The sequence below is a fragment of the Cynocephalus volans genome, chromosome 10 (genome assembly GCF_027409185.1).
Source record: "Cynocephalus volans isolate mCynVol1 chromosome 10, mCynVol1.pri, whole genome shotgun sequence".
Taxonomy (NCBI): domain Eukaryota; kingdom Metazoa; phylum Chordata; class Mammalia; order Dermoptera; family Cynocephalidae; genus Cynocephalus; species Cynocephalus volans.
Window position 1 is genome coordinate 37619722 of NC_084469.1, and position 20848 is coordinate 37640569.

At 37.8% G+C, this 20848-nt stretch overlaps 1 protein-coding gene across 1 annotated transcript; it reads right to left on the minus strand.

Annotated features, from left to right (window-relative positions):
• Window positions 1-1784: 1784 nt before the first annotated feature.
• On the minus strand, window positions 1785-20630 carry TMEM220 (transmembrane protein 220). Its single transcript, XM_063110515.1, has 6 exons — window positions 20547-20630; window positions 19828-19857; window positions 15240-15300; window positions 12904-13027; window positions 11439-11498; window positions 1785-3010 (listed from the first exon to the last, which is right to left on the minus strand). Exons 1-6 carry the CDS (start codon window positions 20628-20630, stop codon window positions 2875-2877), a joined length of 495 nt encoding a protein of 164 aa, XP_062966585.1. The 3' UTR covers window positions 1785-2874.
• Window positions 20631-20848: the final 218 nt, after the last annotated feature.

Genomic DNA, 20848 nt, shown 5'->3' on the forward strand with positions numbered 1-20848 from the left:
GCCTCTGGAGCTGTACCTTTAGTATTCCTTGGCTCATGGCTCCTTCCTCCGTCTTCAGAGTCAGCAGTGTAGCCTCTTTACATTGCTCTGCTTTGTTGTCACATCATCTTCTCTTGTCTGTGCAGTCAGATCTCCCTCTGCCTCCCTCTTGTAAAGATACTTATCATTACCTTTAGGGCCTACCTGGATAATCTAAGTAATCTCCTCCATTTAAGGATCCTTAATTACATCAGCAAAGTCCATTTTGCAATATAAGTTAACAGGTTTCCAGGGATTAGGACCTGGGTATCTTTGAGGGCCATTATTACCCAGCCGACCACAGAGGTGACTGTAATGTGCTCTTGCATTCACAGACCTTAACCGTGAGTGGGAGACATACTACAGAAAAAGGACTGTGGAACATGGAAGAGGAATTTAATTGTGTTTGAAGGGATTAGGGGTGACATGAAAAATGGCTTGAATAAGTGGGGAAGAGTATTTCAAGTAGACAGAATAGCATAAGCAATAGCATCAGAGGATGTGCTTAATTTAAGAGTAGCAAGTAATGAAATGAGGACTCACCAAAGTGCTCGGGTGTGGCAAGAAACAAGGTGCAAAAGGACAGGCCAGGGCTGTGTTGTGAAGAGCCTTGAATGATGAGCCAAGAATCAGAATGTAACTTGGCACATAGTGAAGAACCCTGAGGTTTCTGAGCTGGGGAAGATGTGATTCGATTCGTGTGTCAGCCTAGGCAGCAGATGACGAGAGGCTGATGTAGAAGAGGGACAGTGGTAGGAAAAAAATTGTAGGGGCAGGGAAGACAGACTTTGATAATAGATAGCTTAAACTTACTCATAATATGTCAATTCAGTTGGAAAATAGAGTTTAAAACAATTTCATTAAGACTTCAAAAGGCAGCACTCCACCAAAAGTTAGTACCTTTTATATATGCTTAACTCGAGATGCAAAAGGGACTATGAGTATTCATGGAATTTAGTCTGACATGGGAGATGCTGATTCAATGAAAGTGTACCTTGAACATACTGTCCTTTAGATACAGAAGCAAGCATGACTTGGAGGATGGGTAGAGCCTATATAGAATTATACATACATACATATCTATAGAGAGAAAGAGAGAACTATATAGAACTGGCAAATGTGTGTGACTTTAATAGTTAATACTAAAGGAGGTATAAAAGCCATAAATATTATGTAAGCTAAATGTAGACTGGAAAACTCAAATCCTTTACATGCATTTTATTAATCCTTAAATTTCATTATAGCTGCTTTAATATCAACTATATTTTTTCCCTTTTTCTCTCATCTAATCTTGATAGTTTCTCGAAAACAAAAAAATTCATGCATACCTTCTTTAACATAGATATTCAACACAGATATTTATAGACTATTTACAGGCTATAAAAATAGAAACAAGCTACCAGATTAATTTTCATTCTCCTGACATGTGATAGGTACTAATTCTTTTGAGTAAAGTATATCCTAAATTTCGTGAAGCAATACGAGGGGTCTTCAAGAAGTTCATGGAAAGATCCGTAATATCTTTTAATTCCATTTTTCCACAAACTTTTTGAAGTACCCTTGTATCTGACTATAGTTTTGTGCTAACGTATGTAAAAAGTTTCCATCCAGATGTCTGAAAGAGCATTGGACAACAGAAATGTAATGTGAGCTACATAAATAATTTAAACTATTCTAGCAGTCATGTTTTAAAAAGTCAACAGAAACAGATAAAATTAATCTTATTAGTATATTTTATTTTAACCCAGTATATCTAAAATATTATCATTTCGACATGTAATCAATATAAAATATTTTACATTCTTTCTTTTTATACCACGTCATGTCTTTAAAATACAGTGTGTACTTTATCCTTACAGCCCACTCATTTGGACACTAAATTTTCATTAGAAATACTTGATCTGTATTTTGATATACTAAAATTTGCAGTTGAAAAATAGATTCATATACCTAATTTGTTCCAAACATACTTAAAAATTTTCTAATAATTGAATACAAATTTTTAAATGAAAATGAAGAAAATTAAAAATTTACTTTCTCAGTCACTCTTGCCACATTTCAAGTACGGTAGCAATAGTGGAATGCAGCTCTAAAATGCTCTCCTCTCTAGGATGATTTTGAACATTCATTCAAAAAGAATGCACAAGGACTTTATTAGCCTTTATTTCTCATTTAGAATGTAATTAATACTATTTCCTTCTTGATAGATCCCCAATTCCTTTATTCTACCCAACTTCCCTTTCCTTCCAATATGTGCCTGTTCATCTAGAGTCCTCATTTAGTTCATGGTACTGTGCCAGTTCAGTGTAGTGAGGTTAGTTCAGGGCTAGCACCCTCTCTTGAACCTCTATTTCAATATGTTACCCAAACCCTGCTCCCCTCTATGATAATCATGTGCAGCCCTTTGTGATCCTTGCAAGCACTTCATATTTTCAGGGTGCACTCATATTTTCTAGTTTGATCCTTACAACCGTATAAGTAAGTAGGACATCTGGGATTTGTCCTACTCTATACATAAGGAAATATCCACCAGGCAGTTTATTTGCCCAAGTTACATAGAGATGAAGCTGAACTAGAACTCATATTTCTTAGCTTTTGTTCAAGTGCCTATTCTACTACATCGTGACACAATACCCTTCAGAAAAGGCTTCCAGAGAATGTCAGACCCTGTCTCTTACTAGTCCCATCCAATCTTACACTGTATTGTAGGCAGCTTTAAAACATTATTTAGGACTAAATCTGTATTATTAGCTCCAGTTACCTGAAATAAACTCCTGGGAAACTAGCTTGTTACCCCAATGTTTATAAAAGATTGATTGAAAATATTCATTTTAAAAACAGGATTCTTGATTTCATTTAAATTACTGTCTTGCAGTGAGTTGGCCAGGAGGACCGCATTTCCTTGTTTATGTATACGTAGGCCCATGAGATAAATGGGAAAAGAGTGATAACAATGGCAGTAGCCAATTGAATTCTTCCACCAACTGGATTCCTATAAAGACACAAAAAATTATCATAAAAAAAAATCCAATAAAAATTATGGCTTGCTTTAGAAACAAATATAAAGATTGAATTAAACACATCTTTACATTTTGGTATTCTCTTTTCTCAATTGCTTCATTGAAACAACTCACTCACTGATTTGTAGGAATTCTTGATATATTAATACAAATCCTTGTTGTTTATGTATGTTGCGAATATCTTGTCCCAATCAGTGGTATCTTTTGAGGAACAGAAGTCAGTGTTAAAGTTGATCTTTTCCTAACAAGTTTTGTGTTCTGTTTAAGAAAAGTTTCCCTTCCCAAGATCTTGAATATCTTGTTATCTTTTGGGGAAGTTTTATTGTTTTGCTTTTTTCACATTATATCTGTAATACACCTGGAATTGATTTTTATAAAATTTGTGAGGTAGGAGTTGTTTCACTTTTTTTCCATATGGATATTCAGTTGATCCACTTGAACAGTGAATAGTGAAGAGGTAGTCTTTTTCACTGTTTATTGAAAAGACAACTTTTCTTTGCTACCCTACAGTCCCACCTTTGTCATAAGTCAAAGGTCTACATATGTATGGACCTGTTTCTAGATTCTGCTCTGTTTCATTAGTATATGTATTCATCTTATTGCCAATATAGATTTATCCCTCCAATTATTTAGGTTTTCTTTAATTTCTTCCCCAATGTTTTGTAGTTTTACGTGTAGAGATTTTGCATATCTATGCTAGATTTATTCCTAGGAAGCTGATTTTTTTGATGTTACTATAATGGTAATTTTTTATCACTTTCTGTTACTTGCTGATGGAAATGCAGTTGATTTTTGTATACTGACCTAGTGTCCAGCAGTCATGCTAAGCTCATTTATTAATTCTAGTAATTTTTTTAGATTCTTTTTGATTTTCTACATATGCTATCACATGACCTACAAATAATGAAAATTTCATTTCCTCCTTTCCAATCCTTGGGCCTTTTATTTCTTTTTCTTGCCATATTGTAGTGGCTACGATGATAGCTAGAACAGCACTGAGTACAAGAGGCAGTAGTGGCTAACCTCATCTTGTTCTTGGTCTCAGTGGGAAAGTTTTCAGTTGTTCATCATTAAGTATCATCCTTTGGTGTAGATACCCCTTGTCAGCTTAAGTTCCCTTCTACACCCATTTTCTAAGATCTTTTATCATGAATGGTTGTTGAATTTTATCAAATGTTCTTTCTGTATAGATTGAGAAGATAGTTTATTTTCTTCTTTTATTCTCTTAATGTAGTGGAAAACATTGGTCGGCTTTCAAGTATTAGACTAACTTTGTATTCCTAGAATAAACTCAACTTGTTGGTTGGGTTATATATTGAAGGATTTGATTTCCTAATGTTTTATTTAGTAGGATTTTTCCATCTGTGGTCATGAATGAGATTGCTGTGTAATTTCCCTTTTTTATAATGTTCTTGTCAAGTTTTGGTATCAAGGTTGTTTTGCCTTCATATAGTGATTTGAAAAGTGTTTCCTCTTTTTCTGTTCTCTGCAAGTGTTTGTTGAAATTTGGCATTATTTCATCCTTTAATGTTAAGTAGACTTCTCCAGTTACGCCATCTAAGTCTAGAGTTTTCCTTTAAAAAAATTTAAATTATAAATTCAGTTTCCTTAATAATTTTGGGATTATTCTGAATGTTTCTTCTTGTGTAAGTTTTGGTAAATTGTTCAGGTGAATTGTCCATTTAATCTGTATTTTCAAGTTTATTGGCATGAAGTTGTTTATAATATCCTCTTACAATTGTTTTGTTCTGGCTGGTACAGGGTTCTTGACTTTTGTGTTATATTTTTAAAATATCTATTAGGTATGTAGTGGTGTTCTCTTTTATTCCTGATATTTGTTATTTGTGTCTCCTCCTGCTTCCTTTTGCTTTTATTTTTTTCCTTTTTAGTCTTGCCAGGGCCGATCAATGCTATAAATCATTTTAGAGAATCAATATTTGGCTTTGTTAATTATTTTTCATGCCGATTTTTCATTTCATTGGTTTTTGCTTTAATGTTTATATTCTTCTTGTTTCTTTGGATTTAACTTGCTGTTCTTTTCTTAACTTCTTGAACCAGAGAATTCCTAACTTCTTGGAAGCTTAGCTCATTGATTTTCAGCCATTCTTGTTTTTTTTTTGTTTTGTTTTTTCAAATATATGTACTTAAGGCTATAAATTTCCTTTTAAGCATGATTTTTGGCTGCATCCCACAAATTTTGATATGTAGTATTCTCCTTATTCTGTTTAAACTATTTTCTAATATCCATTGTGATTTCTTCTTTAACCCAAATGTTACTTGAACATTGTATTTCCTAACTTCCAAATATACAGTGGTTACCTAATTATCTTTTTGTTAATGATTTCTAGCTTAATTGCACTGTGGCCAAAGAACATACTCTAGGATTTTAGTATTTTGAAATTTTGGGAGACTTCTTTCATGGCCTAACATATAGTCATTTTGTAAATATTCAATGGATATGTGAAATGAATGTGGATTCTGCCATTCTTGGTTCAGATGTTCTGTACACAGGTTATGTCCATTAGGTCAAGTTTCTTAATGTGCAGTTAAAATCTTCTGTATCTTCACTGATTTTTTTTTTTGTCTGCTTGCTCTATGAGTAACTGAGAGAAGTGTCAATTTTTGAAAAAATCTATTTTGAAGCTATGTTAATAGGTACATACAAATTTAGAATTGTTACATCTTCTTGACAAACTGAACCTTTTATCACTATCATCTTTCTTTGACTTCTTAAATCTGCTTTTTAATAAATGGTGTTGAGATAACCGGGTAACCATATACAAAAAGATAACATTGGACCTATTCTTCATACCATTACACTGGGATGCATTCTAAATAGATAAAAAATTTTAATGTAGAAATGAAACCATACATGTATTAGAAGAAAAGTTAGGAAAGTTACTTTACAATCTGAGAGGGAGGAAAGTTTTCCTAACTATGACTCCAAATCCAGAAGCAGTACGGAGAAGTGTTGATAAATATGGTTACATTTAAAAAACCCTACAACAAAAAACTTTTTCATAGCGAAGTATATTTTGCATAAACAAAGTAAAAGGATGATAACAAACCGCAAAGAAAAATTTCCAGCATATGTCACAGACAAAGAGTTAATAGCCCTAGTATAAAAGGAGCTTCTAAAAATAGAGAAGACCAACAACCTTAGAATCTGTTTAAATCCAGCGCTCTCAGAGATGAACCAACATTTTATAAAAAAAATGCAATTGCTCTTAGTCATATAAAAATGTGCTCAACATTGCTTTTAATAAGAGAAATACAAGTTAAAACTACCCTTTCTCAACTATCCAATTAGTAAAAATTCAAAATGTTGACAGAATACTCCGTTGGCAAGACTGTGGGGAAACAGGCTCTCTTATCCATTGCTGGTGGGGATACAAAATGGAACAACCCAAATGGAGGAGAATTTGGGAATATATCAAAATATTAACTATGCAATTACACTTTGACCAAGGAATCCACTTCCAGGAATTTATCCCAAAGACGCATTGGTAAAAACATATTAGATAGATGTATAAGGCTACTAACTGTAGCACTATTTTTAATAGCAAGAAATTGGATACAGCCTAAATAGTAGAGAACTGTAGAGAACTGTTTGAATAAGATATGGGGCTATCAGTTGAATAAGGAAAGTCTGTATACTATAGAATGATCTCCAGGATGAAGTAAGAGAAAAACAAGGAGAATGCAATTGTTGATAAAACTCTATCACTTACCCAAGACAAGCAGGAATACAAATAAATGCACATACTTGCTCCATTCATAAAAACATGGAAAGAGAGGCAAGAGAGCATGCCCAGGGTCCTAGCAAGGAGTGGAGGGCAGTCCCCTCCACCTGGAAGCAGGTAAGAGAGCACACACAGGGTCCTAGGCAGGAATCAAGGGCAGCGCCCTTTGCCCAGAAACAGAGAAGGGCACAGAGCAGAAAACACCACTAATGCGTGGGTGGCCCACCACAGCTACCACCACAGCCATTGCTACTGCAAAAGTGGCTCCATGCAGGCAGCCCAGCCCAGCAGGCACTCAACTGCATTGACACAAGGAGAGTCACCATCAGAGACTGGAAAAAGATGAGGATCTTCTTCTCCTCAAAGCCCACTCCAGAGTAATAGAAGAAGCAACTGCTGTACCAGATGACCAGACACCAACATAGAGAAACTAGAAGTACAAAAACCCAAGAAAATATGACACCACCAAAATAATACAGTAATTCTCAAATACCAGACCCTATAGAACAGGAAAACCTTGAATTTGAGCAACAATCTTGAGGAAGCTCACTGAGATATGAGAAGACTCAGACAACATAATGAAATAAGAAAAAAATCCAGGATATGAAGGAGGAAATTTACAAAGAGATTATTATCTTAATAAAGAATGTAGCAGAACTTATGGAACTGAAAGATTTACTCAGTGAAATAAAAAACACAACCAATAGCTTAAGCAGCAGGCTGGAATAAGCAGAAGAAAGAATTTCTGATCTTGAAGATAGTCTTTTAGAAATAACCTGTGTGGGTTAAAAAAAAGTTTAAAAGAATTTTTAAAATGAAGAAAATCTAAGAGAACTAGCAGACAACCTTAAGTGCACAAACATTCAAATTATGGGTGTTCTAGAAGGGGAGGAGAAAGGAAAAGGCACGGAAAACCTATTCAATGAAATAATTGAAAACTTCCCAGGTATAGGGAGAGACATGGACCTTCAGATCCAGGAGGCTCAAAGATCCCCAAACAGATTCAACCCAAAAATATCCTCTCCAAGACACATAGTCAAACTGGCAAAGCTCAAAGACAGAGAGAATCTTAAAAGAAACAAGAGAAAATCATCAAGTCACCTATAAGGGAGTCCCTATCAGACTAACATCAGACTTCTCACAGAGACTCTACAGGCCAGAACAAAATGGGATGATATATTCAAAATACAAAAAGAGAAAAACTGCCATCCAAGAATATTATATCCAGCAAGGCTATTCTTCAAAAATGAGGGGAAAATAGTGTGCTTTCCAGACAAACAAAAACTGCAGGAATTTACCACCACATGCCCAGCCCTACAAGAAATCCTCAAGCTGCATTTGGAATCTGAAAAACTGTAATCACTACCATGAATACACAAGAAAGAACAAAACCCACTAGTAGAACAAAAATGAAAATGAGAAAGAGAAAGAAACTAAATCTTCCCACCACCACCAAAAAAAACCACAAAAAACCCCCATAATTAAAATGTGATAATGCCCTTACTTTATTTCTGATTTTAGTAACTTTGGTCTTCTCTCTTTTTTCTTGGTCAGTCTAGATAAAGGTTTGCACATTTAGTTGATCATTTTAAAGAATCAACTTCTGGTTTTGTTGATTTTCTCTATTGTTTTTTAATTCCCTATTTCATATATTTGTTGTAATCAGTGTAATTTCCTACTTACATTTGCTTTTGATTTAGTTTGCTCTTTGTCTATTTTTTAAGGTAAATGCTTACATTACAGATTTGAGATTTTTCTTTTTTTTAATATAGGTGTTTACAAGAATAATTTTTCCTCTAAGCACTGCATCCTGTAAATTTTGATATGTTGTGCTTTGGTTTTTATCTCAAAGTACTCTCTAATTTCTCTGTGATTTTTATTTCTACCCATTGTTTATTTAGGAGAGTGTTGTTTAATTTCCACACATTTGTGAATTTTCTAAATTTCTTCCTGTTATTGTGGTCAGAGGACATATTTTCGGTGATCTTAATCTTTTTAAATGTATTAAGACTTGTTTTGTGGCAGGAAAAAAAAAAAAACCATGGAAAGATAAATCAAAAAACTGAAAAAAGTCACCTATAGGGAAAGGGAGGATATAGGGTCGGGGGATAGAGAAGCTAGATTTCCTTGGATATATCTTCTTTTGTAGATTTGACTTTGGAACCATGTAGATATTTTACATAATTATAAAGTAATATTAATGTGTTTTAAGTAAGATAATCTCTAGAAATAAATGAACTTGTTTACCCACTTGGGGGCATTAACAACACAGAGCAACTATTCCTAGTAATTTGTGTGTACATCCTTCAGTGGATGTACACTAATGACAGAAACAAAAAAACCCTGTTTTCAGTAGTCATATTATTTTGAGATTGTGATTGTATTGTAGGATAAATCAAATGAGTTATTATGTTGAGGTCTCTGAGACCAGAGATTTTGCCATGATTAAAAAGAGATATAGATATAAAATTGCCTGTGAGGTTAAATGAAAACCAATATCCCTGAATTTGAATAGTTAGTATGAGCTCATAAGATATTTTATCTTTAAATATTTGTGACATATATATATATATACATACACATAAATTCACATATACATAAATTGCAAGAATGATCTATTTCAGGTTTGGGGCATAAAACATGGGCCTGGAACATATTGTCATACTAGAAAGCAAGGACTCTATCAAAGATTATTAGGGTCATGTCAAAAAGAATGCAAGAGCCAACCTGAATAAGTGCCACTCTTTAAAGATGGGATGATTTGGAACATCAATAAAGATAATAAATGCCATGGACTGAAACACATCAAATGTGTTGAAATCCATAACTTTAGAAACAAAACAAAGAAACAAAACTCATTGGTCAGCTTTGGAGAATGCCCAAATAAGTAACAATTCATTCTGAAAACTGGTAAATAAAGGTAGGGAATCAATTCCTTTTATTTTCCTTTCTCCCTTACATTCAGTACCTCAGAGGAGGAAAAGAATCGATAAGCAGAAGTTTCACTTTATAGAAGTTTTCTACCTAATAAGCAAGCAATGATATAATTACAATATCACCATTTTGCAACTCAAATGAATTATTGGGTTTAGGCAGTGATCATCAAAGACTATTAACATCACAGAGAAACAGCTTAGGTGTTAGGTATATTATGGTGGAAGTACATAGCACTCTCATGTGAAGTAGTCTTGAGCAATAATAATAATAGATTCTGGTCAAGCCTGTAGATCTAACCACCAATTTGCAGGAAATATAAAGCACGGGGACAAATGTTTATAAGAAAAATGGGGAAATCTAAACATTGATTGGGAAATGCATAATTCAGAGAATTGTTCTTTTATTTTTTGTATGGTTGATGGTATAATGGTTAGTTCTTAAGACCTTATCTTTTAGAGATACATACTGAAATATTTATAGAGGAAACAATATAAAGTCTGGGATTTATTTCAAAATAGTCTGACAGTATGGAGTGGATAGTGGTATGGATGAAACAAGATTGGACATATATTGATAATTGTTGAAGGTGAGTGATGGATACATCTTATTCATTATATTAGTCTCTGCTTTTGTATATGTTTGAAAATTTTCAAAATAAAAAGTTAAAACAAAAATGTTTTAAAAAATCACAAGAAAGCCCTCCTTTTTCTCTGCTAATTGTCTTAAAGTCTATTTTGTTACTAAAATTGCTATACTGGCTTTCATTTTATTGGTGTTTATGTAGTAAATTTTTTAAATTTTTTGACTTTCAGTCATTTGTAAGCAGTGTAGAGTTGGGTTTTTAATCTCTTTATACACTTTGAAAATCTTTGACTCTTAACTGGAATATTTGGTACATTTACATTTAATGCATTTTTTTTATATATGTGGGTTTAGATTTCTATCTTAAAATATGCTGGGCCGGCCCGTGGCTCACTCGGGAGAGTGTGGTGCTGAGAACACCAAGGCCCCGGGTTCGGATCCCATATACGGATGGCCGGTTCGCTCACTGGCTGAGCGTGGTGCTGCCAACACCAAGTCAAGGGTTAAGATCCCCTTACCGGTCATCTTTTAAAAAAAAAAAAAAAAAAAAAAAAATATGCTTCCTATTTGTCCTATTTGCTCATTTTTCCCACCTCTCTTTTCCTGTCTCCTAAGGATCACAACATGAATCCTTGACTTGTCAAAGTCTAATATAAATTGGTCCTTTTGTTTCTTCCCAGACAATTCAAGGACCTTAGAACACTTTGACTCTATTCGTCCCCTTCCAATTTATATGCTACTCTTGTCATGTATTTTATTCTTTATATGTTTAAACCCCATAAGACATCATCATTAATTTATAAGTTAATATTCATTTATATGTACCCAGACATTTGTATTTTCTTTTTTCTTCACTCTTTCTGGACCTCCAAGCTTCCTCCTGCGATCATTTTCCTTCACCCTGAAGAACACCCATTAGGCTGGCAACTGCCTCTGACTACACTGGGCCACATAGGAAACTATGGTATCACTGAACATAGGAGTGGTCATGAAACCTTGAATCAACTGTTAGTAGCTCCCCTTAGGTAAAGGAAAATTTTCTTTAAAAAGATTCCTGTTTTTATTTTATTTTTACTTACTATCTGGTTTTATCAACTTGAGGACATCTGATTTTAGCTAGTGAGTAGTGAATACTTACTTTGATGAGCTGTGGCACAGGCACATCCATGCTGTGATAATCACCAGACCAGACAGCTCCCTACAAAATAGCATACATCTCATATTTTTGAAGTGGCTGCAAATGTGACACATATCATCACATTCTCTCCATGGCCACTTGATAATGCATTCTGGCTCACTGACTTTCCTCCAAGATATATAACATCTACAGAATATTTTCAAGTCTGGCCATAGTTCGTAAATTATTATTATTATTATTATTATTTAGTTTAGAGCCCTATGTGAAAAATTTAATCCTAAGAGGCAGACATGAGATTCCTGACTGTTCTCTAACTTATAAGTGGACCTACCCCCCGTAATTAAGTAAATATTTTTTAAAACCATACAGATATATCACTTATTTCAGGCCATTGGGCAGAATAGTACAACCAAGAAAATAATCCCAGATTTGATCAGTCATTATTTTACACTTTTCATTTTTTATTTATTATTATTTTTTTACATTTTTTAGAGGCTTCAGTGTTAGGCAAAATGAGCTCAAACCAATAAACAATTTGAGCACATACTGTAGGAGATTGGGTCACTTCTTAAGGGAGAATAATGATTTGTAGTATAAATCAGACTAATAATTTTGGGGTGGATATATGCTTTTGGATATATGAATTATAAGCATATATCTTTTACATAAACTAAAACCAATCATATTCAGCTACAGTACCGCTGGAAACCCCACCTTGAGTTCACTGACACTCATAGGCTTCACGCTGGAGGTGATTCAACACACTTGGTTTACATTCCCATATATAGATGCAACCTGATTTGCTCTCCTGTTTTCCACAGATTAGGGCCCACAACAAAGCAGCACCTGGTCAGTGATGCTTGATTTACAGGCCTCTTAATCTTGGTGTTGGGCTAATGTCAGCAGTGAGGTAGGAAAGAAAGTAAAGGGGCTTTTTAACCAGGCCAGGGAGCCAAGGGTGGGAGGAAGCAAACGAAGACGTGATAAAATAGGAACAATGGTCATGACAAAGGGAGGAGATGACACAAGACATACCAGGGCAAGGCTAACAGGGGTTGACTTAAAATACTGACCTCCGTGGTGGCTGATCACACCAGTAGATAAGATTCTGGCTTGAGCCAGAACTGCATCAGAATGCTGATGGAGTTAGATTGGTCTGAGTACTACTGTATAGTATCCTTGCTAGTTATAAGGAGGCCAAAGTCCAACTGTCAGATGGTGATATAATGTAATATGTAATGACCACCTGCAGTAGTAATGGAGTTTGATAGGCAGTGCTGGGTTTAAATCCTGGCTTTATGACTTCCTTAGTTTCTTCAGCTCATAAAAGTGCTAATACCTCCCCTGTTCTTTATGTATAGTTGGAGAATTAAATCACTGTCGTGCACAGATAAGGGGTGTTGTAAAGGAATACAGGATTTCTCAGTTCTACCCCACCCCGACAAAGAGCAAAGTCACTGCTCACCTGCCTTCTTCCTCATGTAAGATGTTCTGTTGTGCATGAAGCAAGAGGTAGTACGCCAAACTGGCAGCCCACACCACACAAAAGATTATGTGCATCGCAGAGACACTCTTCCAAATAAAGTTACCTAAAAAATAGATATCCTGATGCTGTTAGTCATGGAATCACATCTCCAAGAAAAATGATCTCTGTACCTGTGTGACATAGTCTGCTGTCAGGAAAGGCATTCAGAAAAAAACTTTTTTTTTTTTTTTTTGAGGGGCAATATAGAGATGATAGCACTAATTATAAACTCAGGTGGACATTTCTTGATCTGGTGGCCCAGCATCTCTCCTTCCTGTGATGACTACCCTTATTAATATTTTTGGGGGATCCACCCTTCTCACACTTCCAGTCCCTGTCCCACCAAGCAGAGTGGACCTTAGCTAGGTCAATCAATGCATTTTGTTCCCTTAGCCACAATGGGAACAGGACAAACAGAGAGGAATCAGGGCCAACAAGTCAATTCTGAGACTTTGGTGGGGCATTCAGGGAAGTCTACATTCTGCTGGACTTAGCATTGTGAAGATGTGAACTGGGAGCAGCAGGGCTGCCACATGGAGCCCAGGAATGAAGTCCGTGCAGTGGACGGTAGAACTGAGAGGTGGAGAGACATTTCAGTTCTAAGTCCACCAGCACCTGAGGCCAGCACCACCCCTAGCCTTTTCAGTAAACTATACCAATACATTTCAGCTGGGTTTTTTCCTAGCTTGTAACTAGAAGAGCTCTTACTGATCCATCTTAAAGATGTAAACAGAGTTCTAGTACCCTATATAAAGAGCCCAGGCATCTAGGGAACTAGAATTTTCCTCACCAAGATGGGAGTAATTAGTCTTTATTCAAAAGCCCCTGAGAACTCTCAAGCTCCACTAGTAGAAGCTGTTTTAAAGAAAGTGAAGAAGAATCGTCAGTATTAATAGCCTTCATTAATAAGAAAATGTTAATAACCAATGTAAAATGTATATTTTTTCTGTTATAAGGCTCTGTTTTATAGTATGGAATTGTCCAACTTAAGGTTTGTTGAGAGTTTTTTAGAGCCATAATAGGGGAAGCAGCTACGTTTTACCTAGCATTGAGTTAGGCAGCCTGTGGGCAATACAAACGAGTTATGTATACCCACCTGCGATATACATGTAAGGAGTCCAAGGAGCATGTTACAGAATAAATATATGATAAAGCATCTATTTTACAGACATCCATTCATTCAACAAGCACTAAGAACCTACCATATGCCTATTTTTATGGACTATACCATATTTTTGTGGACTGAATATTTGTGTCCCCTGCAAAATTCATATGTTGAAATCCTGACCCCCAAGGTAAGAGTACTAGGAGGTGGGGCCTTTGAGAGGTAATTAGTTTGTGAAGGTGGAGCCCTCAGAAATGGGATTCATGCCCTTATAAAAGAAGCCTGAGAAAGCTCCCTTGCCCCTTCCACCATGTGAGGACACAGAGGGAAGATGCCATCTATGAACCTGGAAGAGGGCCCTCACCAGAGTGCCTTGATCTTGGACTTCTCAGCCTCTAGAGCTGGGAGAAATAAGTTTCTATTTATAAGTACCCAGTCTATGGTATTTTTGTTATAACAGCCTGAATGGATTAAGACACCTACATGCATAAGACACGATCCTGCTTTTAAGGGGCTTACAGCCTAGCAGAAGAAACATATATAAAAGTATGCAATATATTGCTGTGGGTACTATAACAGTACATAGGGAGATTAGGAAGAGCAATGTGTATTAATGAAAAATCTGGAGATCTGTTATGGACATTATAAACAATTTCTATACGTAAGTAGAAGTTCACATACATTGGTACTGAAGAAATTCAAAATAGGAAAATGATTAATGGGAGTGGTGTTACTTCAAGAAGAATTTGTAAAGAAAATGAGTTGAACTGGGTTACACAGAGTAAATATATAATAGACATTGATTGCCACTGAGTATAGGGACATAAGCTTAGCACTTAGATTGTTGCTGACTTTACACTAGTTTGGTGGCTTAAAATCAATGCTGTGACAGAAACCCTTCTCTCTCATGGGCTAAACTGCATAACCACTATTCCATGTCAGCATAAGAGGTCTTGGGTTCAAACTGATAAAGAATGTCTTAGTGTGGCAAGTCCTTTTGAAGCTTTCCTGAAGATGGGTAAGAATAGAGTAGAATTAGCCCCTCATTATCAGAAATGAGGAGAAAAACCTACACAGCCTCATTTTTCTCCTAGGAGTTGGGCAGACAGACTCTCATTATTGTAAGAAAATCTGATTTGCTGTATCTCCATTCAGTACCCAAGTTTTATACCTGTGATAAGAGGGTTAAATCCAACAAGCAGAGTCAGTACTGCAGGTATTGTGTACACCACCTGTTAGCAAAAAGAGAGGGGATTATGTGGGTTAAGAAGTCTGTCCAATATATGGCATATATTGAAAAGTATGGAAGAAGTAAAGAAAGAAAGATGAGATCAGTGGCTGCATGCTCTATGATTTAGGTTTCCATAATGATTGAGGAAGTAGTAACCTCTGCTTTTACGGCACTTACCATGTCAGACTGTAATTTTACCTGACTTCCTCCTAGACTGTAGGCTATTCCGAGAAAAACTCATTCATCTTCAAGCTCCAGCATTGAGCATAGGGTTTGGATCTTAAGACATTCTGACCTCACAGTCTCTCCCAAGCAACTTCCATGCCCAAATGGCCTTTCCACACTTGCATGAAACATAAAATTCTTTGAAAAGTAGGGCAGGAGCAGCCATGATTAGCTAGATGGCCCTGCTGGGTTTGACCCAATGGACCATCTACTAATGATGTATGAATCACATGTACCCAATCAGGGGTCAGGCTCTTTATTTTGGAAACTGCTGATAAATTGGTTTGGAAGTCAGAAGACTGGCTCTAAACAGGCCCTACTCATATTAGCTTAGGAGTAAGCTACTCACAGCAAGCAGGCTATTGTTGCGGGCAGAGGGCAATTAGGGAGGGGTAGGTTTATAAGAAACATGAGGACTTTCTGAGAAGTGTAGCTGTTTAACCACATCCATTATTATGCTTATGTCAGAAACCTTTAGTTTATTTGGAAGTTTTTAGAGCTGTATATTTTAAGTGGTTTGTTTTCAATATAAAAACATGTTTGTCTTGACCCTGGGAAGAGAGAGCATTTGGATTGCAGAGTCTGTGTTCATCTTCCCTTCTCTATCCCTAATTATTATTGTAATATTGGTCAGTATTGACATTTGCAAATCAGGTAATCTCTCACAGGTGGAGTCATGCTACTGAGGGTAAGACTTTAATTTACACAGTGCAAAACTTTAACGTACACACCAATAACCTGGGGATCTGGGTAAAATGCAGATTGTGATTCTGGAGGTCGGGGATAGGGCACAAGATTCTGGTTTTCTAACCAGCTCCCAGGTGCTGCTGCCATTGTTCGTTGTTCCAAAGGCCACACTTAGAACAGTAAGAGGTTAGTTTTCCCCTAGAAAAGACTACATGGCTTAGCCATAGAGAGAGAGAGAGAGAGAAAGAGAGAGAAAGAGAGACATACACACATACACATGCACACACACAAAGAAGTTAAACACACATACACACAGGCATTATACAGTGTTTAATTGTGCTCTCTATTAGAAATGTTGGGCAGAGATTTTAAAAATGCATATCCAAATGCACCAGATATCTGTCATTAGTAGATTGAGGGGTCTAAACCTTCTTATTTCAGTATACTGTAAATATACAAACAAAAGAGTCCTTTAAACTACGTAACAGTTTCCCATGGCAATTGTAACCCATTAATACTCATTTATGTTATTTTATTTTATTTTATTTTTTTAAAAAGATTATCAGTAAGGGGATCTTAACCCTTGACTTGGTGTTGTCAGCACCACACTCTCCCAAGTGAGCTAACTAGCCATCCCTATATAGGGATCTGAACCCATGGCCTTGGTGTTATCAGCGCCACACTCTCCCAAGTGAGCCATGGGCCGGCCCTCATTAATACTCATTTAAATGCTTTTCTCTGTCTTGAAAGAGATCTAAGAATATGCTAAGGACAGAGACACTGAAAATAATTGTTTCTAGTACACAAGTTAAAACAATGCACAATACAAACACTCAATAATGAATTCAACAGAACCCACTTAAAACGATCTTTTATATTTTTGTTGGTAGAACAAAAAAATTAAAGGTATCATAGTATTCATTTACAATATTTAGGGTTTTGTTTGTTTGTTTGTTTGTTTTTTAAAGATGACCGGTAAGGGGATCTTAACCCTTGACATGGTGTTATCAGCACCACACTCTCCCAAGTGAGCCACTGGTCGTTCCTTACAATATTTAGTTTAATTTAACACATAGTCATTGAGTACCATGGCAGTCATTCTTAATTCATCTCTCCTTTATCCACCTGCCACTACAAAAGCTGAAAAGGCCAATTTTTTTCCCTAGCCTCTTTTGCAGTTAGGGGTGGTCATGTTCCAGCAATGAAATGTAGGGAAAAGTCTTTTAGGGGCAAGGCTGATACTCAAAGCATTTAACAACTAATATGCAGGGGTGCTAATCAATCAGAATGGAACCCCTATAACATGCCATACTGATATGTACAAACTGAATATCAGCTTATCAGCTCTGCCTGGGGGCTTCTTGGGAAACATTTTCCTCTCTGATAAAAGGAAAGAAAGCAGAGGAAGAAAACTTATTTTTCTCTGCGTTGCTTCTTTGCACTTGGGATGCTCTTTCCTGTGGATGAGGTGTCTGGAGCTGCAGCAGCCATTCTGTAAATGAGAGGAGATGTCGTCCACACATAGAGGGTGGCAGAGAAGAAAGACAGAAAGCCCGGGGCCTTGATGATACATGTGACCATTAAGCAGCTACCTCTGGACTTCTTAATTGAGATACTCTGTTGATTTATAACCTGATGCTAGTCACATTTCCCATTATTTGCTGCTGTATGCATCCTGATGCAAATATCCTCCATGAGCAAGGTGTACTAGGGAACACAGAAATACGCTGGGTGCACTCGAAGGCCCAGTGACCTAGTACTTATTCACCTGTGCGTTCATTCATTCTCTCATTCATTTCAAGAACAATACAGGAAGGATCTCTATAAGGGAGGCTCTACATTAGGTTGCCTGAAGACTACCAAGGAGGGAGAGGAACTGTCCTTGTCCTCCTTGGAGCTGGCATGTACAGAGCCAAATCGAATGCAAAGCTGAATGTGTTAGAATTACAATACAGTTCAAAGGAAGAATGGTCAGAACTTATGGGAAAGAGGCAGAGAGATTTTGGGTGAGACAGCATTTGAGATAGTCTTGAGGCTTGGGTAGAGCAATTCTGGGGGCAAGACACAATACCTATTATTGCCGGGAAGGTGGATTGGGACCATACCATGGTGGGCCTTGCATCCAAGTTGGGGAGTTTGAACTTAGATCTCAGGAAATGACAAAAGTTTTTGAAGCAGAAAGTGACATACAGGAATTGTTCAAGGAGGAGAAGAGCTTAGAGGCAGACAGGACAGTGGGAAGCTGTTCTGGGGGTCCATGCAGGAGGTAATGGAGGGCTGAACCAGGAATGAGAGAGGATGTCTGTTGGGATGTGGGGTTTATTCATCCTGTTTCATCCAAGCCTGAAGTGAAAGGTAAAATGTCCAGATGCCGTACAGATAGCAATTAGACCTAGATTGTTTTTGTTGGATTGCTTTTGCTTTTTAATTTGTCTTTGGAGGGGATCTCAAAGGCAGTAGTAAGGAACAGATAGATGAAAAAGATGACTGAGGTTTTGATCAAGGATGACTCAGAAAATGATTCTGCCTATAATAGTTGGGTGCGTCAGGAGGAGGAGTGGGTTTGGAGGGGAAGATGCTGGAGAGGACCTTGGGCACATTTGAAGAGTATGACAGTTCAGGTGGATATATCCTGTGGTCTCTTGGAAATTCAACATTAAGCTGGATATTTGAGACTTGTCTGCATGGAAATAATATTTGTAACTCAGGATATGGACCAGAGGGGCTGGCCTGTGGCTCACTTGGGAGAGCGTGGTGCTGAGAACACCAAGTCAAGGGTTAAGATCCTCTTACTGGTCATCTTTAAAAAAAAAAAAAAAAAAAAAAGGATATGGACCAGAGTGCTGAGAAGAGGTGCTGTAATTTGATTTGATTTTGATTTGGTATCAAATCTGGATAATAAGCACTACCAGAATATGGTCTATGGCATTTAAAAAAAAAAAAACTGACTAGAATTTTGCATTATGATGCATTTCGTAGAATGCTTTCACTCGTTGCCCATCTGTACATGGTCAACATTATCCCAAAGCCTAAGAATCGTCTCATTGGTGATATTATATAGACTTGTGTATCTGTATAGAAAGAAACTGGGCAAAATTCAGATATTTCAGAAAATGTATGGGACAATTTCCCTCTCCTCCAAATGATTCAAATCACACATTGGTCATATGAAGACTGTAGGTTTTATGGACTTTAATTACGTTCTATAAATAAAACTCACTGAATTAGAACCACAGAGCTTAAGCCTGCCATTTCCTGGTCAAAGGTTTACTGGCATTTCTGGCTAGAAACTCATGAGGAATTGATCTTGAGACATCTACTCTATGTAAAGACAAGTGTCCTCGGTTGGGCCATCTATCCAGTGGGAACACTGCAGAAACGTCCCTGTGTCTTCAGAAAGTTCTGAATTCACATGCACATGCGCACACACACTACATTACCACTCTGATCCCCGCCCCCCAGTGATATTTTAGGAAAAAGCTTACAAAGGGATTGATTGCTGAGTTTTTAAGTAAGTAAGGCTCGGAGGAGGGACAAATAGATAAAACAGTGTGTTTTTGTGCAGTTCCACAATATTTTCAGATGGAGGAAAGTGTCAAAAGCTGCTCATACTCACCACCCACAGCTCTGCATCTGGGTCATTCACCTAGAATGCCAGAACAGCAAGGCATTAGCAGACATCCTTGCTGTTCCATTCCTGCATTTGGCCGGCTCTTTTATTCATTCGTTTGTTATCAGCCAGAGCTGCCGTGCACGGGGAGGATGCAGATGAGGACAGACAGAGGGGCTTTTCTGGCTGAACACAATAGATGGTTTTAACATGCAGCCGCACATTTTTGGAAAGAACTGCGCGGGAACTCTGAAAAGCACGTGTCAGTCTAGAATGGGTTTCTTAAGGACCCTCTAGTTCAAGAAATGAGGGAAACAATGATGGAGGCCATCCCCAAGGAGACTTGAAAGAACAATTACGCCGTAAAGGGTTTTGTTCTGCTTCCTCCTCCCAGGCCCTGAATCGTGTTCAGTCTCATCCACAGGCTGAACGTTAAGAAAGTGCCAGGGCTGCTTCTGCTTAGGCCCCCTCCAAAGTGACACGCGCTGAACCAGCTCCTTCCAGCATTTGTTTGCTGCAACAGGGGCCCGCCAGGTTGTCAGGTCCCCAGGTGTGTGGCGCGGTATTTCCACACTATGGCTCAGGTGGGGGACGGACGGGGGTTCCCCAAGCATAAACCGCAATTTCCGCCCTCCCCCTAAAGCCACCGCCTCTGCGAATCTGCCGGCTTGTCCGTCTACACTGCAGGGAGGTCCCCTCCCACCGCCCGCCTCCCGAGGCCTGACCTGCACGAGGGCGGCCAGGGCGAAGAAGGCGGCCAGGAGCCAGTTGCAGCCCCGCCACAGCGCCCGCTCCCAGGCCCGCGTCATCGGCGCCATCGGCTGGGAGCGCGGGGCGGAGCGGGGGGACAGCCGGGCCGCCCCTTCCTGCCGCCGCCGCCCTCGTGCCCGGGAGGGAGGTGGCGTGGCTTGAGCCTTCCCTCTGCTGTCCCATTCAGTCCTCCCCAAACGCGGCGAGGTGCAGGCGTCAGCGGCCCCATTTCACAGGCGGGGAAAGGGAGTCCCAGAGGGTCTGGATGTCTGGCCCA

What these genes read in the sequence shown, in the direction of transcription:
- TMEM220 (XM_063110515.1), bottom strand. Translation starts at nt 20,630, where the DNA reads ATGACGCGGGCCTGGGAGCGGGCGCTGTGGCGGGGCTGCAACTGGCTC. An exon ending in CAGATGCAGAGCTGTGGGTG is followed by an intron (nt 15,301 to 19,827) that starts GTGAGTATGAGC and finishes TTTTGCTAACAG; the next exon opens with GTGGTGTACACAATACCTGC. An exon ending in ATTTAACCCTCTTATCACAG is followed by an intron (nt 13,028 to 15,239) that starts GTATAAAACTTG and finishes TCTATTTTTTAG; the next exon opens with GTAACTTTATTTGGAAGAGT.